This window comes from Pan paniscus, chromosome X, assembly GCF_029289425.2.
Source record: "Pan paniscus chromosome X, NHGRI_mPanPan1-v2.0_pri, whole genome shotgun sequence".
In the NCBI taxonomy this organism is placed as follows: Eukaryota; Metazoa; Chordata; class Mammalia; order Primates; family Hominidae; genus Pan; species Pan paniscus.
Genome location: NC_073272.2, coordinates 116060704 through 116079471, shown reverse-complemented (window position 1 = coordinate 116079471; position 18768 = coordinate 116060704). Strand labels below are relative to the sequence as shown.

Sequence of the window (18768 nt, the reverse complement as noted above, 5' to 3'; positions counted from 1 at the left end):
AATTCTAAAATAGCAATGTGAGTGTGGAGTAGGTAGTTTCTGGCAAAAATAATTTGTGGGTAACTACTTTTTACAGTGCGTTTCTGTCTTGTTTTTGAAGTGAATAAAGGAGTGGCTGCAGCAAAGACATTTTTTTTTTTTAAGTAGGAGCAGTTTTAAAATACTCTATTTAACCAATCCATTTGGAGGCTATACTTCCACCACGTTTCAGCTTCCCAGAAATCCCTAACTTCCTCACTGTCTTTCACTCTCCTCTCTAAGGACCTGACACTAACCAGGTGGGCGGTTACTAAGTGCCGCCTGGTTTCCGGCAGGACCGGTTTTTACGTCATCTTATTGTGGCGCAGCATCTCCGCGTGCGTGCCCAACTGTGAGGTCGCGCGTTCTCAGCAGTATATAAAGCGGGACAACCCCAGAACATCCCAGTTGGACCAGGCGGTGCAAGACACATGGCAGTCTGGCCTGAAGTTTCCCAAAACAGGCTGGCTAGAGGCCCACTGCTTCCCAACTACCAGCTGAGGGGGTCCGTCCCGAGAAGGGAGAAGAGGCCGAAGAGTTAACATGAACATCTTTTTACTCCTAGCGAGCGGCATTCTGTGTGCCTTGATTGTCTTCTGGAAATATCGCTTTCAGGTAACGGTGAATGTAAGGGAGATTTGAATTAAATGAAGCTAGATAAGTATATGGACTGGGGAGTGTGTATGTAAGAGAGTAAAATACAGTAAAATGAGAGGTAAGGGGAGATCATCTCATTCCTCTTTCGCTCAAAGGAGCCCCAGACTTTTACCCCCTCACTCCCGCAATTCCCGTATTCTGACCAGTGATTCGACAGTTGTGGTCTCTTCTAAAAAGCCCCAAGTGCCTAAGTAATATGGTCAGCTTTTCACTCATTGGAGAGCAAAGTGCAGTTGTCAGTGCCCATTCCCCACCACCGTCTCCCCACTTTAAGATAATCTTACCTTCTCTCTTTCTTCTCTTGCTTCTCCTCCCCAACGTGTCTGTTTGCTAATCTCGCCATCTTTATTTTAAGGGTGCTTTCTGGGCATTCACAAATAATTCGAGTGTAAATGTGGATTTTCTGGTGTTAAAGTCACTGGTGAGGTGCTTTTAGATAAGAGTCAAAGACAGTGTTCATATGTTTACCTACTGGGCTGCTCAGGAAATGTAAGGAAGGATATGAAACTTTGGCACTAACGGGTATTTTCATATTTTTTTTTCTCAGTCTGGTTTTGGAAGAATATATTTTTGAATTAATGTAGTAATTCAATACATTTTTAATCTCTACATATTAGGGGAAATCAGTTTATTTTGGTAACCAAGATTAAACAAGTTGTTTTTCGGTAGTTTGGAAATTGCTTAATTTGATAAACTACAGATGTATAATTTCCTTCCTTTACAGGGAAACAATGGCGAAATGTCATCAGTTTCAACTGCTTTTGCACTACTAAGACGCTTTTCTGGGTTAATTAGCAGCAATACAGACAACGATCTTTTATTCAACAACCTCTCTCGAGATATTTTAAATAATTTCTCACACTCGAAAAACATGCAGAAGCGACTATTGGCAAACCTGAAGAGGGTGGAATACCAAATGGCTGAACTGGAATATTTTCTAGTTAGCGAGGGTTTGAGAGGTGCGTCAGGTCACCAGAAATTCACCTCAAAAGTGTACAGGATGTAATGCCAGTGGTGGAAATCATTAAAGACACTTTGAGTAGATGCATTTGATTGTGTGTTTATACTAAATGAATTATTTTTTAAGAGGGAGGGGATGACAAGTCAGGTAAAAAAAATCCAGATACTTATCGAGTTTCTTACTTATACTTTAGGTAATTGATTACATGTTGCTAAAATATATTTACTGGGGAAGGAATGTAAGCACAATAGAAAAAAAGTTCAAAAGTTTATTTTTAAAAAATAAATAAGCTACATTAAACAATATAGTTGAGATATAGTGATTTTTATTTCATTCAACTGTGAAAAACAGTTTTCACTAATGGTTTATAATGCAATACCATAAATTGTCTCCATAAATTACTTTGCATTAAAGTAAGTAGGATTTGATGGAACTGTTTCCCCTTGTGTAGAATGTTGTTTCTTGCCACTGTTGAATCTGGGTAATAACAATAAAAACTATTATTGAACATCCTACAATATGCCAAGCACTATGTTAAGATTTGTGCTTTACACATTTGTGAAGATAGTGACAAAAACTTTTAACTACTCTTTGTGGTCAGCTTTTGAGAAAGATTTCTTTCCTTTCACACTTCTCCCAATTAGATATTCTTTCATTTAAAATCAGCCAGGCACAGTGGCTCATGCCTGTAATCCCAGCACTTTGGGAGGCCGATGCGGGCAGATCATGACGTCAGGAGATCGAGACCATCCTGGCTAACATGGTGAAACCCCATCTCTACTAAAAATACAAAAAATTAGCCGGGCATGGTGGCACGTGCCTGTAGTCCCAGCTCCTCGGGAGGCTGAGGCAGAAGAATCATTTGAACCTGGGAGGCGGAGGTTGCAGTGAGCCAAGATCACGCCACCGCACTCCAGCCTGAGGGGCAGAGCGAGACTCCCTCTCAAAAATAAATAAATAAATAAATAAAATGAATTTTAAAAAATGAAATAAAATGCCCAAATCTTCCCTGAATTGCAAAAGTCACCTATAAAAATTTGGACACCTTAAATAGTACCAAAATGTAGTGGTAGAATGCATGTAATATAATGTGGATTAAAATTAAGGAAATGTATTTCTAACCTCTAGTTAGCCATCTGTTTTCAAATATTATTTTTTAGAATCTTGTATCTAAGGAATTAACAATCTGTTGAAGTTTACTAATAGCATTTGACCTGCCTTCAAGGGAAACCCTCAGAATGTCAGACACTTGCATCTTAGATGTATGCACATAACTTACTGAGGTGATTCAGTTAGAGGCCTACCTATTTACGTACTTTCATGTCCCCTCCCCCCTAAATAAATTACCAGTATAAATTAAAGAAATGCCTTAATTTCTTACTCCTTTCATCTTCAATTACAAGAAAGAGAAAACAATTTAAAATATTTAAGAAAAATTATTCCTTCTATTGTCACTCATTTGCCAAGCACAAAATGTCAGCAGTAGTGTATGTGGTTCTTAAACGTCTTTAGGTCACAGATTTCTTTGATATTCTGATGAAAACTATGGACTCTCTCCCTAGAAAAATGCATGTAGAAGTACACACAGAAAATATTCCATATAATTTCTGTTTTTTACATTCCCTGAAGCCTATTTTAAGAACCTTAAGAATTGATGAAAAGTTCTTTATATATGTAGGCAGTGTTTATCATCATAGGCTGTGATGCTTAAACCAGTTGTCAACAGTATATAATAAATATGTAAAGCTCTTAGTAATATATTTAATTATCCTTTGTGAGGAAACTAGGACATGGGACTTCTAATTTGGCTTTTCTCATTCTTGGCAAGTTTGACGAGTTTATCTTCTAATAGTATGTAAGTAAGTTATCACCTGTAAGTAATAACTTATTCATATAAGGCAAAATCACTCTATCAGCTGGGTATCACAATCATAAAATGCTAGATTTGATTAAAGCCATTTTCTCATTAATGTTTCGGTCCATATGCTACTTGAAATTAAACATGTATTTCAGAGGGTATAATGAACAACTCTTAATTTTGTGAAACACAATAGAAATTAAATGGGTCCTAGTTTTGTTCCGAATGACCCAAGGAAGGAAGATTGTATATGGGAAAGGAAGTACTCAAAATTTCATTTTCTAGATTTCTTTCTTACTGGCCACTGGATCCTTATTTTTCTCTTATGTCACTCTTTATAAAGAACATTAACTACACGTTTCACACAGAAAACATGAACTGTAACAAATGCTTGAAGTTTTTAAACATATTTGGATAAAAATATTAAACTACAGTCCTCTTATAGTATACATAGTCCATTTTTGCATATATTTATGACATTTCTAATTAAGTGAGGTCTTCAGTTTTAACGCTTTCTTTTAAATGTATTGATTTATATTCCCCACAGATTTGTGGAAAAGAAAGATTTTATATTAAGAAAATACAAGTAAATAATATTTTAAAACTTGTATAGTGGAAAATGTAAATATTTCAAAGCAATTAGCCCCAAAAAGCCTTCAATGTGTTAGAAAAGCATTCTAATATTTACAAAAATATAATTATGATATACAGACAGTTATGTATGTATGTGTGTGTTTTACAGATAGATAATCTAAAAAGAAATAGTATCACATGGCTGAGCATTAAGAAATTCACATTTTTATATTGCATTCCTGCTTAAATGTGAGAAAAATCACACTATCATGAAAATAGTATGAACATTTCCCTACTCAGTTAACATACAAATAAAAAAGTTTCCCCCATTCTTAAAAAAACAATAACATTATACAATCATATATTTTTTTCAATGAGATCTCATTCTGGTTTTCTGCTGCCACTAACAATAGGTATGTCACTGTCAGTCTCTTTTTGGGGATATATCATGCCTTTATATCTCTCCCCAGAACGTTGTTCCAGGTATGGAACCCAGTTAGAAGCTGGTCTGCAGCAACTTACAAGGCACTGAAATGAAAAAAAAAATTACTGTCTTAGAATTTAAGTGCTATGATCTGTAAACAAGTAAATATTGAACTGTACTTTCATTTAAATTTTTTTCTTTACTAACAAAAAATAAGAATCATAGGTAAAAAGTGATCATCTAAATTCGAATTAATACACAGTTTACCAAGATAAAAGCATAATCAAAAGTAACTAGTTGTTAATAGAACTATATTAACTACTAAACCAAAATAACTGAGTATGTAAATGAATTCAAAACAAGGTGTGTGAACCCATTAGAGTAACAGTGTGTCTACTCTGTATCTTCACTGAATTCTCAGACATTTCCATCCTGGCCTTAGGATGAGTGTGAGGTAAGGATCTAAATCAGTGTGTACCTGGGATATGTTTCAAGAACAAAGGAAAAAAAGTTCCAGGATCAAACCATGGATTTGGATCCATTGTTATATGGACTTGCTAATTTATTTAAATCTAAGACTCCTGAGCCTGCTTTGTTGTTGTCTTACTGAGATATCATAATAAACTTTATCCCCTTAGACCTCCATGGAAGAAAGACGACTCAGGGTCTAGATTGAGTTCCAGATATTTACCAGGCTTATTCCAGTATGAAAACACTATTAGGATGTATATTATAACCAGATAAGGTTTCAAAAGTAGTGACTATGGATATAAACCAAACAGGTCATTTGCTTTGTGACATCTTCAGGGACAACTCAGCACAGGTATAGATGTCATAGCTGTCATATGCTAAGCACTGTAGCAAGGCCCGTGGATACAGCAACAAGACCAGACTTCTCCCACAAGGAGCTTATAATCTACTATAGAGAAATACAGCAAATATATAAAGAATATAATACCATATTATGCAGTAGTAACAGATGGTTGTCAGGTATAGAAGTAGCCAAGAAGTAGGAGTAATTAATTGCATCTTATATATTCTCATATGACATCATGTGAGTAAAGTAATCTTTAACCATAAGTAATTTGTATAAAATATAAAAAAAATTAATGCCCTCACTTGAAAGATGTTTTCTTTAGCCTGAATTATTTTTATGATAGCCATAATTGGAATCCAAATAATGCAGAAAATTATTATACACCAGCCTAGAGCAACTCCCCAGTCAGGGTATGGAATTGCACCATAATCAGGTCTATGGAATTGCATTAGTTACAGATAAATATTGCCGTGAAAGTGAAATATGCAAAGACAAAGCTAAAGATTCGACTTTATTGCACTAATGATTAGCAATTTGATTATGTTCCTTAGATGTGATTTATCAAAAATAATTAATATGAAAATATATTCAAGCAATTGAGATAATCTAGTAACAAGCCAGAAGACAAATATGAAAAGAACCTAAATAAATAACTTTCCTTTTTACATTGAATAAATTTTTCCAAAATTAATACTGTCATATATTTATAAATCCAAATACTTGTTCAACATATATTTCAAGAAAATGCTAGATCATATATCAGATTAAAAGTAAAATAATATCTGAAATGTTCTGTTATTGAGCTTTTCTCTTTGATTTATAATAGCATGATTTTATTCTATGCCATAAGCTAACCAGCATATAGATTAATACAATAAGAATGTGAAGTACATTTTAATGGGCATGCTTTTCTCCTTGCTTAGGAACTGCTTCTATTCTTTCCCACTGCACAAAGCTCCCCTTTTAGCACATCAAAAACACACATGCATTTACACACACTATTTAGCTGTTTTTGTTTTACTAAAATCAATGAGAAAACAATACATTGTAAGAATCTTTATAAGTAGATCTATCAGTTTAATTTTAAAATTGTATTAATCCATTTTCATGTCTGATAAAGACATACCCGAGACTGGGAAGAAAAGAGGTTTAATTGGACTTAGAGTTGCATATGGCTGGGGCGGCCTCAGAATCATGACAGGACGTGAAAGGCACTTCTTACATGGCAGTAGCAAGAGAAAATGAGGAACATACAAAAGCGGAAACCCCTGGTAAAACCATCAGATCTCGTGAGACTTATTCACTACCACAAGAACAGTATGGGGAAACTGCATCCCTGATTCAAATGATCTCCTACTGGGTCCCTCCCACAACGTGTGGGAATTATAGGAGTACAATTCAAGATGAGACTTGGGTGGGGACAAAGAGTCAAACAATATCATTCCTCCCCTGTCCCCTCCAAATCTCATGTCCTCACATTTCAGAACCAATCATTCCTCCCCAACAGTCCCCCAAAGTCTTAACTCATTTGAGCATTAACCCAAAAGACCACAGTCCAAAGTCTCATCTGAGACAAGGCAAGTCCCTTCCACCTATGAGCCTGTAAAATCAAAAGCAAGCTAGTTACTTCCTAGCTACAGTGGGGGTACAGTTATTGGGCAAATACAGCCATTCCAAATGGGAGAAATTGGCCACAACAAGGGGGTTACAGGGCCTATGCAAGTTCCAAATCCAGCAGGGCAGTCAAATTCTAAAGCTCCAAAATGATCTCCTTTGACCCCATGTCTCACATCCAGGTCATGCTGATGCAAGAGGTAGGTTCCCATAGTCTTGGGCAGCTCTGCCCCTGTGGCTTTGCAGGGTATAGCCCCCTTCCTGGCTGCTTTCACAGGCTGGTGTTGAGTGTCTGCGGTTTTTCAGGCACACGGTGCAAGCTGTCGGTGCTACCATTCTGGGATCTGGAGGACTGTGGCCCTCTTCTCACACCTCCACTAGGTAGTGCCCCAGTAGGGAATCTGTGTGGGGGTCCAACCCCACATTCCCCTACCATACTGCCCTAGCAGAGGTTCTCCATGAGGGCCCCAACCTTGCAGGAAACGCCTGGGCATGCAGGAGTTTCCGTACTTCCGAAATCTAGGTGGAGGTTCCCAAACCTCAATTCTTGACTTTTCTGTACCCACAGGCTCAACACCATATGGAAGCTGCCAAGGATTGAGGCTTGCACCCTCTGAAACCAGGGGCTGAGTTGTACCTTGGCCCATTTTAGCAATGGCTGGAGTGGCTGGGACACAGGGCACCATGTCCCAAGGCTGCACACAGCATGGGGACCATGGGCCCGGCCTATAAAACCATTTTTTTTTCCTTAGGCTTCCAGGTCTGTGATGGGAGGGGCTTCCATGAAGACTTATGACATGCCCTGGAGACATTTTCCCCATTTTCTTGCAGGTTAACATTCAGCTCCTTGTTACTTATGCAAATCTCTGCGGCCACCTTGAAATGGGTTTTTATTTCCTACTGCATCGTCAGGTTTCAAATTTTCTGAACTTTTATGCTGTTTCTGTTTTAAAATGGAATGCTTTTAACAGTACCCAAATCACCTTTTGAATGCTTTACTGCTTAGAAGTTTCTTCTACCAGATACCCTAAATCATCTCTCTCAAGTTCAAAGTTCCACAAATCTCTAGGGCAGAGGCAAAATGCTGCCAGTCTCTTTGCTAAAATGTACCAAGAGCCACCTTTGCTCCCATTCCCAACTAGTTCCTCATCAACATCTGAGACCACTTCTGCCTGGCCCCTATTGTTTATATTACTATCAGCATTTTTTTCCCCAAAGCCATTCAACAACTCTCTAGGAGGTTTCAAGCTTTCCCACATTTTCCTGTCTTCTTCTGAGCCCTCTAAACTGTTCCAACTTCTGCCTGATACTCAGATCTAAAGTCACTTCTACATTTTAAGGTATCATTTCAGCAACGCCCCACTCTACTGGTACCAATTTACTGTATTAGTCCATTTTCACACTGAGGATAAAGACATACATGAGACTGAGATAAAAATGAGGTTTAATTGGACTTACAGTTCCACATGGCTGGGGAGGCCTCAGAATCATGGTGGGAGGTGAAAGGCACTTCTTACATGGCAGCGGCAGGAGGAAATGAGGAAGATACAAAAGTGGAAACCCCCGATAAAACCATCAGATCTCATGAGACTTACTCACTACCACAAGAATGGTATGTGGGAAACCTCCCCCATTATTCAAATTAATCTCCTACTGGGTCCCTCCCAGAACACATGGGGATTATGGGAGTACAATTCAAGATGAGATTTGGGTAGAGACAGAGCCAAACCATATCAAAAATTCAATGGCTTCATTTCATTAATTTAATTACAGAGATTTAAATGTATTTTATAATTATTATAAATGTACATAACTATAAGAGAATGACTGAGGGATAGTGGAGTTCAATACACATGACTTTATACAAAATAGATGGCATTGTAAATCATTTCATATGTAATACTTTTGCATTTTAAATTAAATTCAGGTGTCAAACCTATGTAATCATTGAATATTAGCTTGTTAAGAGGTCCAGCTAGACCTTCTAAGTTGACAAGGGGGCTTATTTTACTATGGAGACTTGTCAAATAAAAATATTTAGCAGCATTTCAAAGTCATTTAGCAGCATTTTTAAAGTCATTTAGCAAAAATATGGAGTATCCAAATATTTCAATTCAGCATATCCAGTTCCAAACTGCTCACTTTTTGAAATTGATCTCATAATGTTAAAGAAATGTAATCCTCTCTGCAAACAAATATGACACTTTAGATTTGATGCAAATCATGGATAGAATTACTTTTCTAGGAAAACCTTTTCCTAGAAGGCTAATTGCCTTCCTCAATTGTTTTCTCTTCCTATCAATATTTTATTTATTCTAACCAACTTATTTATTCTAAACAGTATCTAAAATGAAGAATAAATTTAGCCTTGAACTATGACAAGGGAAAATTATATCTTTTTCTGTGTCAGTTGTTACATTTGTCCTATTATTTTGTACTTATCTATCTAATTATCCCCAAATCTGTAAAGACTACAAAGGCATAAACTTTAGTGTTAGTGTTCACCATTGGATTCTTACACAATGTGAAAAAGCAGCTGATCAGTAACTATGTGCTAAATAAATATATGAATATAATTTTTTTTTGTTTTTGAGACGGAGTCTTGCTCTGTCGCCCAGGCTGGAGTGCGGTGGCACGATCTCAGCTCACTGCAACCTCCGCCTCCCGGGTTCAAGCGATTCTTCTGCCTCAGCCTCCATAGTAACTGAGACTACAGGCATGCCTGGCTAATTTTTGTATTTTTAGTAAAGATGGGTTTTCATCATATTGGCCAGGCTGGTCTCAAACTCCTGACCTCGTGATCCACCCGCCTCAGCCTCCCAAAGTGCTGGGATTACAGGTGTGATCCACTGTGCCTGGCCCAATATATGAATATAATTTTATACAGTGTTCCTTATTTTAATTATGTTTTGTGTTCATATGCTATTGATAAAATAATTTTGTATTATTCCTAAAGGAGAAGCCTATGTCTTACATATCTCTGTATCTCTTACATGCTTTTACAGTAATTTTCACATAGTAGAATCTTAACATATTTTTCCCCAATTTTTTGTAATCAGAGAGACCTGCAGAGTGAATTTAGGTAGGTGTCTTTCTAAATTAGAAAAATAATCAAATAAGAAAGCATATGCATTTGCTTACATATACCTGCCTTGTCAATTAACATCATTTCTTGTGGGGTTTAAAATAATATTTCCCAACTAATATAGTTTTAACATAATGAAATGACCAAGTTTCTAAAATTCAGTGCCTAAGGTAGTGTTGTAGTACATTTTTTGCTACTATAGTGGAATATCATGGACTGGTTAATTTATAATAAATAGAAATGTATTTGACTTAAGAAAAAAGAATAGTCTTTTCAACAAATGGTGTCTGGACAACAGGATATCCACATACAAAAAATGAATTTGAAATCTTACTACACAATATATAAAATTAGATTCAAACAGGATCAAATATCCACATGTAAAAGTTAAACTATAAAACTCTTTAAAAGGACAGGCATAATCTTCATGACCCTGGATTTGGCAATGCTTTTTAAAATATAATACCAAAAGCACAAAGAACCAGGAAAAAAATAGATAAATTGCATTTCATCAAAATTAAAATACTTTGTGTTTCAAAGGGCATTATCAAAAGTAAAAAGACAATTTACTGAATGGGGAAAGATGTTTACACATCATATACCTGATAAGAGTCTAGTATTCAGAGTATATAAAGAACTTTTAGAATTCAATAATGAAAAGACAATGGACCCAATTTGAAAATGGGCATAGAATTTAAAAAGACATTTCTTGAGTCAATTTTTGTACATGGTAAAAGAAAGGGGTCCAGTTTCTCAAGATGAATTAAAAACTTAAATGTAAAACCTAAAATTATAAAAGCCCTGGGAGACAACCTAGGCAATACCATTTAGGACATAGGCACGGGCAAAGATTTCATGACGAAGATACCAAAAGCAATTTTGACAAATGCAAAAATGACAAATGGGATCTAATTAAACTAATGAGCTTCTTCTGCACAGCAAAAGAAACCATCAACAGGACAAACAGACAACCTACAGCATGGGAAAACATTTTTTCAAACTATGCATCTGACAAAGGTCTAACATCCAGCATCTGTAAGAAACTTCAACAAATTTACAAGAAAAAAATACATTAAAAAGTGGGCAAAGGACATGAACAGACACTCCTCAAAAGAAGACATACATGTGGCTAAGAATCATATGAAAAAAAGCTCATCACTAATCACTTGAGAAATGCAAATCAAAACCACAATGAGATATAATTTCACATCAGTCAGAATGGCTATTAGTACAAAGTCAAAAAACAACTGACTCTGGCAAGGTTGTGGAGAAAAAGGAATGCTTATATAATGTTGGTGGGATTGTACATTCAATCAGCCATTGTGGGAGACAAGGTGGTGATTCCCCAAAGATCTAAAGAGAAAAATACCATTTGATCCAACAATCCTATTACTGGGTATATACCCAAAGAAATATAAATCATTCTTTTATAAAGACATATGGATGTGTATGTTCATTGCAGCACTATTCATGATAGCAAAGACATGGAATCAACCTAAATGCCCATCAATGATAGACTGGATAAAGAAAATGTAGTACATATACACCATGGAATACTATGCAGCCATAAAAAGGAACAAGATCATGTCCTTCACAGGGACATGGATGGACCTGGAGGCCATTATCCTTAGCAAACTTACAGAGGAAGAGAAAACCAAATACTGCATGTTCTTACTTGTAAGTGGTAGCTAAATGATGAGAACACATGGACACATAGAGGGAAAAATACACATTGGGAGGGAGGAGGGAGAGAGGATCAGAAAAAATAACTAATGGGTACTAGGATTAATACCTGGGTAATGAAATAATTTGTGCTCCAATGACATAAGTTTACCTATGTAACAAACCTGCATTTGTACCCTTGAACTTAAAATAAAAGTTAAAAAAAAAAGACATTTCTCCAAAGCAGATCCACAATGGCCATTATATACATGAAAGAATACTCATCATTAGTCATCAATGCAAATCAAACCCACGATGGGACACCACTTCACACCCACTAGGTTTGTCTGTCAAAAAAACAGACAATAACAAATGTTGGCAAGAATGTGGAGAAATTGAAACCCCATACTTTTATTTTATTTTATTATTATACTTTAAGCTATGGGAAACGTGCAGAACGTGCAGATTTGTTACATAGGTATACACGGGCCATGCTGGTTTACTGCACTCATCAACCCATCATCTACATTAGGTATTTCTCCTAATGCTATCCCTCCCCTAGCCCCCCACCCCTGAACAGTCCACAGTGTGTGATGTTTCCCTCCCTGTGTCCATGTGTTCTCATTGTTCCCACTTATGAATGAGAACATGCGGTGTTCGGTTTTCTGTTCCTGTGTTAGTTTGCTGAGAATGATGGTTTTCAGCTTCATCCATGCCCCTGCAAATTATGTGAACTCATCCATTTTTATGGCTGCATAGTATTCCATGGTACATAAGTGCCACGTTTTCTTTATCCAGTCTATTGTTAATGGTCATTTGGGTTGGTTTCAAGTCTTTGCTACTGTGAACAGTGCTGCAGTAAACATATGTGTGCATGTGTCTTTATAGTAGAATGATTTATAATCCTTTGGGTATATACCCAATAATGGGATTGCTGGGTCAAACGGTATTTCTGGTTGTAGGTCCTTGAGGAATCGCCCCACTGTCTTCCACAATGGTTGAACTAATTTACACTCCCACCAACAGTGAAAAAGCGTTCCTGTTTCTCCACATCCTCTCCAGCATCTGTTGTTTCCTGACTTTTTAATGATGGCCATTCTAGCTGGCATGAGATGGTATCTCATTGTGGTTTTGATTTGCATTTCTCTGATGACCAGTGATGATGAGCTTCTTTTCATATGTTTGTTGGCTGCATAAACGTCTTCTTTTGAGAAATGTCTGTTCATATCCTTCGTCCACTTTTTGATAGGGTTGTTTGTTAATTTCTTGTAAATTTGTTTAAGTGCCTTGTAGATTCTGGATATTAGTCCTTTGTCAGATGGATAGATTGCAAAATTTTTCTCCCATTCTGTAGGTTGCCTGTTCACTCTGATGATAGTCTTACCATTTCAATTATCTTGGGTATATACCTAGGAGAGAAATTGCTGGTAACATGGTAACTTTGTTTAAAACTTGAGGAACTGACAGACTCTTTTTCAAAGTGTCTACACCTTTTTACATTTCTTGTGTAAATGTAAATTTAAATTAATCGTAAATTTCTTGTGTAAATGTGAAAAGGTGTAGACACTCTGAAAAAGAGTCTGGCAGTTCCTCAAATTTTAAACAGAGTTACCATGTGACCCGGCAATTTCTCTCCTAGGTATATAACCAAGATAATTGAAAACATAAGTCTACACAAAAAAGTGTACACAAATATCCATAGCAGCATTATTCATAATAGCCAAGGTAGAACCAAGCCAAATGTCATCAGGTGATAAATGTGTAAGTAAAATATGATCTATCTATACGATTTAATGTTATTCAGCCATAAAAAGGAATGAAGTACTGATTTGTGCTAAAACATAGATGAACCTTTAAAATATTATGCTTTGTGAAAGAAGCCAAATATAAAAAGCCAAATGTTGTACGATTACTTTTTTATGGCATTTCCAGAACAGGCAAATTTAACAGAGACAGAAAGTGGATTTGTGGTTACCAGGGCTGAAAAAAAGGAAGATTGGGTAGTGACTGTTACTGGGTATAGGGTTCCTTTTTGGGGTGGTAAAAATATTCTGAGATTCAAAAGTGGTCATGGTTATGAACATGCTAAAACCCACTAAATTGTACACTTTAAAATGATGAATTATATAGTATGTAAATAATATGTCAATTTATAGAAGGATTAGACAGGAGTAAATGGGGAATATGCACATATTCAGTAAGTTTGATCATTCTGGGACTGACATAACAAAGAACTACAGCAATTCCAAGATAGGAGGTTATGTTCAGCTACAAAAATGTAAAAATAAAGGAATCAGTGGAGAAACAGAAATTGGAAAAAAAAAGTTGTATAAAATCAGAGAATTTACATCTAACTGCATACCCACTGACCAAAATAGAGAATACTAGGGTTTTGAAAATTTGGATTGGCTAAAGTTTTGTTTACTCTGAAGTTCAGAGTGATCTAGACTTTCCAAAGTTTAGAGCCAGGCCTTTTAATAAAATGTTCTTTCCCCTTCATATTGTTAGTATCTATCAATAAAGGCTCACAGGAGATTGATATATTAATAAGATACAATATTCATGAAGCTTCCCCCGGATAAATTATATTACAAAATGCAATGTATTTTCTATAACACAAGTGATTCTGTGATCAGAAAACAGCTTATGTGTTTCAGTAAAATGGTGCTCCAACGGACAAGTGGAATGGATGAGACTGCAGTAATTGTGTGGTATTTAGCATTTTGTTGTCTTCTGGCTCGGCTCATACTTGGGGCAGCACTATTTAAAGGAATCAAGTCCCCTGCCAAGGTAATTTGAAAAATACATTAGATAGTGATATGGCAGCTTTCTAATTTCATTGTAGTTCATTGTCAAGCATTATCAAAAGCATTTTTCTTTCTATAATGGAAGGATTCAAATGTATGAAAAGCTTTCTAAGTAGTCATCTTAAGCTATAAGTAAATATATAGGATCTCTGTTTTTTTTTTTTTTTTTTTTTTTTTTTTAGACGGAGTTTCGCTCTTGTTGCCCAGGCTGGAGTGCAGTGGCATGATCTCGGCTCACTGCAGCATCTGCCTCTCAGGTTCAATCAATTCTCCTGCCTCAGCCTCCCGAGTTGCTGGGATTACAGGCATGTGCCACTATGCCAGGCTAATTTTGTATTTTTAGTAGAGACAGGGTTTCTCCATGTTGGTCACGCTGGTCTCAAACTCTGGACCTCAGGTGATCCGCCTGCCTTGGCCTCCCGAAGTGCTGGGATTACAGGCATGAGCCACCGTGCCCAGGCCAGATCTCTGTCTTGCTAAATACAAAACAAACAAACAAAATATACTACTACTAGAGTTGCACAATTACTCAAAAATTGGACCCTTTTAGCTGATACAGCATTCTGAGGCTTGAGAGTATATTATAAAATTTTCTATCCTACCATATAAGGAAGCATTTTGAATGGAATCGTATATTGCAATGTTTGGTTTGGAAAATCTAGATCCTTGTTCTATAGAGTAATAGTATCAGGAATCCCCTAGTTGGAGAGAGAGAAAGAGAGAGAAATGTGTATGTGTGTGTGTGTGTGTGTGTGTGTGTGTGTGTGTGTGTGTATGTACACACACTGTATTTATTCTCTTAAATATTGCCAAAATATACACAGAACTTTTTCTCTCAGGGAAATGGCCTCTTTTGAAAAACATTCTGTTATATTTTCCTGCTTAATTTTTTACTTTTATAAACTTTCAGGGAAAATCATGATAATTTAAGAAAACAACATGAAATTTTCTCCGTGAATAGTTGCACAATACCCAGAAAAAATGTCTATGAGTCTTTAACTAGTCAATGGAAATTTCTGTAAGGTGGAGGACAGGAATAACTGGAGATCTTATCTTTGTATTCTCAGTACAATATCCAGCACATTCAGTTAATGTTAAGTTGTAATGAGACATGCTGTTACATCACAAAAATACTGTGAATATCACAAATCCAGTGAAAACTTCCTAAAATGTTTTAGTTGCACATTTTTTAAACCCTTGGTTTCCTTTTCATGTTAATATTGAAAGAGTCCATTAAAGGCCATTTACCCAGGCGATTAATTTTTATTGGTCTCTGAATAACTTGTTTAAATCATCTCCTTGGATGTATTATAAAACATAGGACATCTATGGATCAAAGAAAACATCCATATTTAGGCAAAGCTGGTCTCAAAGGCAATCTGCTCATCTGGAACCATGTGTAATCTGGTACAGAAGCAGTGCACTTGTATGTATGCTATCAAACTCTCTCAATGGTAGCTGTAAGGATAACAGTAACAAGTGTCCAGTATTCACTTCAGTATGCTTTTCTGGGATTTCGATATCTACTAGAAAATATTTTCCTTCGTCTTGAAGGCTGAATATATACTAACCACTGCAGGGTTTAAAATCATTTCCTGCCTCATCTCAATGCAGTAATTTACTGAGAGAAGAAGGATACAACCTAAACCTGGGAAATGCTGATTAATACATCAAAGTATTTTTTAAATGGATCATTTGAGAGTTGTGAGAACACAAATAAGAAATTATGCTAACTTTGCTATATCATCAGACCCTATGAAATCCCAGTATTTTATTTAAATAATCTCAACTTGCTAATAATTTTACTTGTGTACAATTATATATGATTGTAAATATATATCATGATTTAAAAAATAACATTAATTTTTGGTTATTTTTTTGTTAAGTGTTATGTTTTACAGCTCTTTTCCCCTATGTGGTCCTACTCATCTTGTTAGTAAGAGGTGCAACTCAGGAGAGTGCTTCAGTAGGCATTTCATACTATATTGGAGCACACATTTTACAAAACTTAAGGAAGCTGAGGTGAGTCTTATTTTGGATTTCGAATTATCTGAGGAGGTAAATCTTAAAAGCAAATGCCAAAAATCTTTGGTTCCATATGAATATCATAATGTAGTAGCTCGCAACAAAATATACAGCTAGATTTATTAGTTTCTATCCACTAGGATATCTGATTTAGCTAATATTTAATATGCCATTAATGCTCTTTTATTGATGGTGAGAAAATTTTTAGAAATAGGATTTTAAAAGTCATTTTTTATTCATTTAAACAGATTCTATTTGACCAACAAAATTTTGGGCTTATTAATCTGAAAAATAATATTGCATTCATAAATACCTGCAAGTTGATGACTAGGGCTATGTGTTTTATTGGATAAACTCATAGTAGCTTTAGAGATTACTGTTGAAAGTTTAATGGTCTAATATACATTTTAATTTTCTTCAAAATTTAATATCCCCAAAATATTGTCAAGTTTTGCCTAGTGAATTGTGAAGTCAAAACATAAATATGACATGGATTAAGCATTCCATAACCAAAATTGTTACTTATACCAAAAATCTAAACATATGCCATGAAAAAGAATTAGGTAACACTCTTTTAACTTTACCTTTAGATAATGGCTAAGTGTATCACTGGTATGTAAAATCATTTACAGTTTTACTGCAGAGAGTATTAACAGTAAGTGTACTACAGATAGTATGCTTCTATCAGTATGGCCTAGAATGCTTTCACTTTTTTACTAGTCACATCACATTCTTAGCACACATTAAGTTCTGTTCAAGTAAAAACCTGTAATCTTATGTTGAAGTCAAGAAACACTATGTTAATATTATCTGCCATACTAGTGGTACTATTCAAAATGGATATTAGTTTTAGTTTGCTATAGTATTCTTCATGGAACTCATGCTAATTTCCAGCCATTGCTGTTTTCTTTTCTAAATATTTACAAGAGGATATGTAATTATTTCTTGTAAGTTTTTTGGTAAGCAGTGCCAAGTGTATGAGATTTTAGTTGTGGAAATCTGTCATTTATTTACAATTACCTTTCTGAAAATTGAAATGTCAATCATTGGTCTTTGGTTACATTTTTGTGCTCAATAATTTCTACTCAACGATTAATCACATAACCAAGTTATTTTAGATCTATGAAATTGTATTATTATAGTCTTGGAGCTTAATATACTTTGATGTGTCCACAGGCCATCTTAATTTGTTTCTTCATTTATCTTGGGCCTTACTCTTTTTATCCCTGTGGGTTAATCTCTTCCCCATTTGAAGACCATTTTGGATGGTGAATAAGAAATAAAATGAAAGTTGGGATTCATCACCTTCTCTATGTTAGGTTACTGAACAAGATAAAATATGTTAATGCACTTGGAAATAGTAAACTTTTTAATAAATATGAGGTAACACACAATTATTGCAATTATTTCTGTTACATTATACTATCTTGTTATAGTTGCAACATTTTCCCTAGGAAGTAGATTCACCATTTTCTTTAAAACTCATGACTTTGAGCATAGTTGAAAAGCACCTTTGATATTCTCTTAGTGGATTTTAAAAGCCCAAGATAACTGGATTTTGTACTTCCTTGAAACCATTCTGAAAAATTTATATGATTCTTTTTTATTGGCCTGTGTTTCAGTGTCTCTAATGTCTTTAAAAAAATCAGAGTGAAACCTAAAGCTCCTTGTGAAACATACAATTTAATCTTCTCACCCTCTGCTCTCCAACACAACACAACCGAACTCCTTCTTTGGGTTTGTTGGCAGTGAGAATTGTTTTTCTTTTCTTTTTTTTTTTCCCCTTTCAATTGATTTATTTCTCTTGTTTTCTAAATCTTCAGCTTACTTTCCTTATTAACATTCTAGTGTTCCATTATACAGTAGGGTGGCTATAGTTAACAATAATACATTGCATATTTCAAAATAGTTAGAAGAGAGGATTTTGAATGTTCTTACCACAAAGAAATGACAATGTCTCAGTAATGGATATAATTACCCGAATTTGATTGTTATACATTGCATACATGTATCAAAACATCACACTGTACCCCACAAATATGTACAATTATTATGTGTCAATTAAAAAATTTAATAACCGATTAATTAAGGTTATCCTTAATTAAATAATGAACAAAGAGTTTTCCTTGTTGTCTATCAAGACTTTCTAAAACAACATGGTCTGCCAGCTGCGGTGGCTCATGCCTGTAATTCCAGCACTTTGGGAGGCTGATTGGAGTGGATCACTTGAGGCCAGGAGTTCGAGACTAGCCTGGCCAACATGGTGA

General features: G+C 35.6%; 1 protein-coding gene across 1 annotated transcript; it reads left to right on the top strand.

Annotated features, from left to right (window-relative positions):
• Window positions 1–271: 271 nt before the first annotated feature.
• Window positions 272–2964, top strand: LOC100988011 (kita-kyushu lung cancer antigen 1-like). Its single transcript, XM_003814287.5, has 2 exons — window positions 272–633; window positions 1400–2964. The coding sequence occupies exons 1-2, from the start codon at window positions 562–564 to the stop codon at window positions 1679–1681; spliced, it is 354 nt and encodes a 117-aa protein (XP_003814335.1). The 5' UTR covers window positions 272–561; the 3' UTR covers window positions 1682–2964.
• The last annotated feature ends 15804 nt before the right edge of the window (window positions 2965–18768 follow it).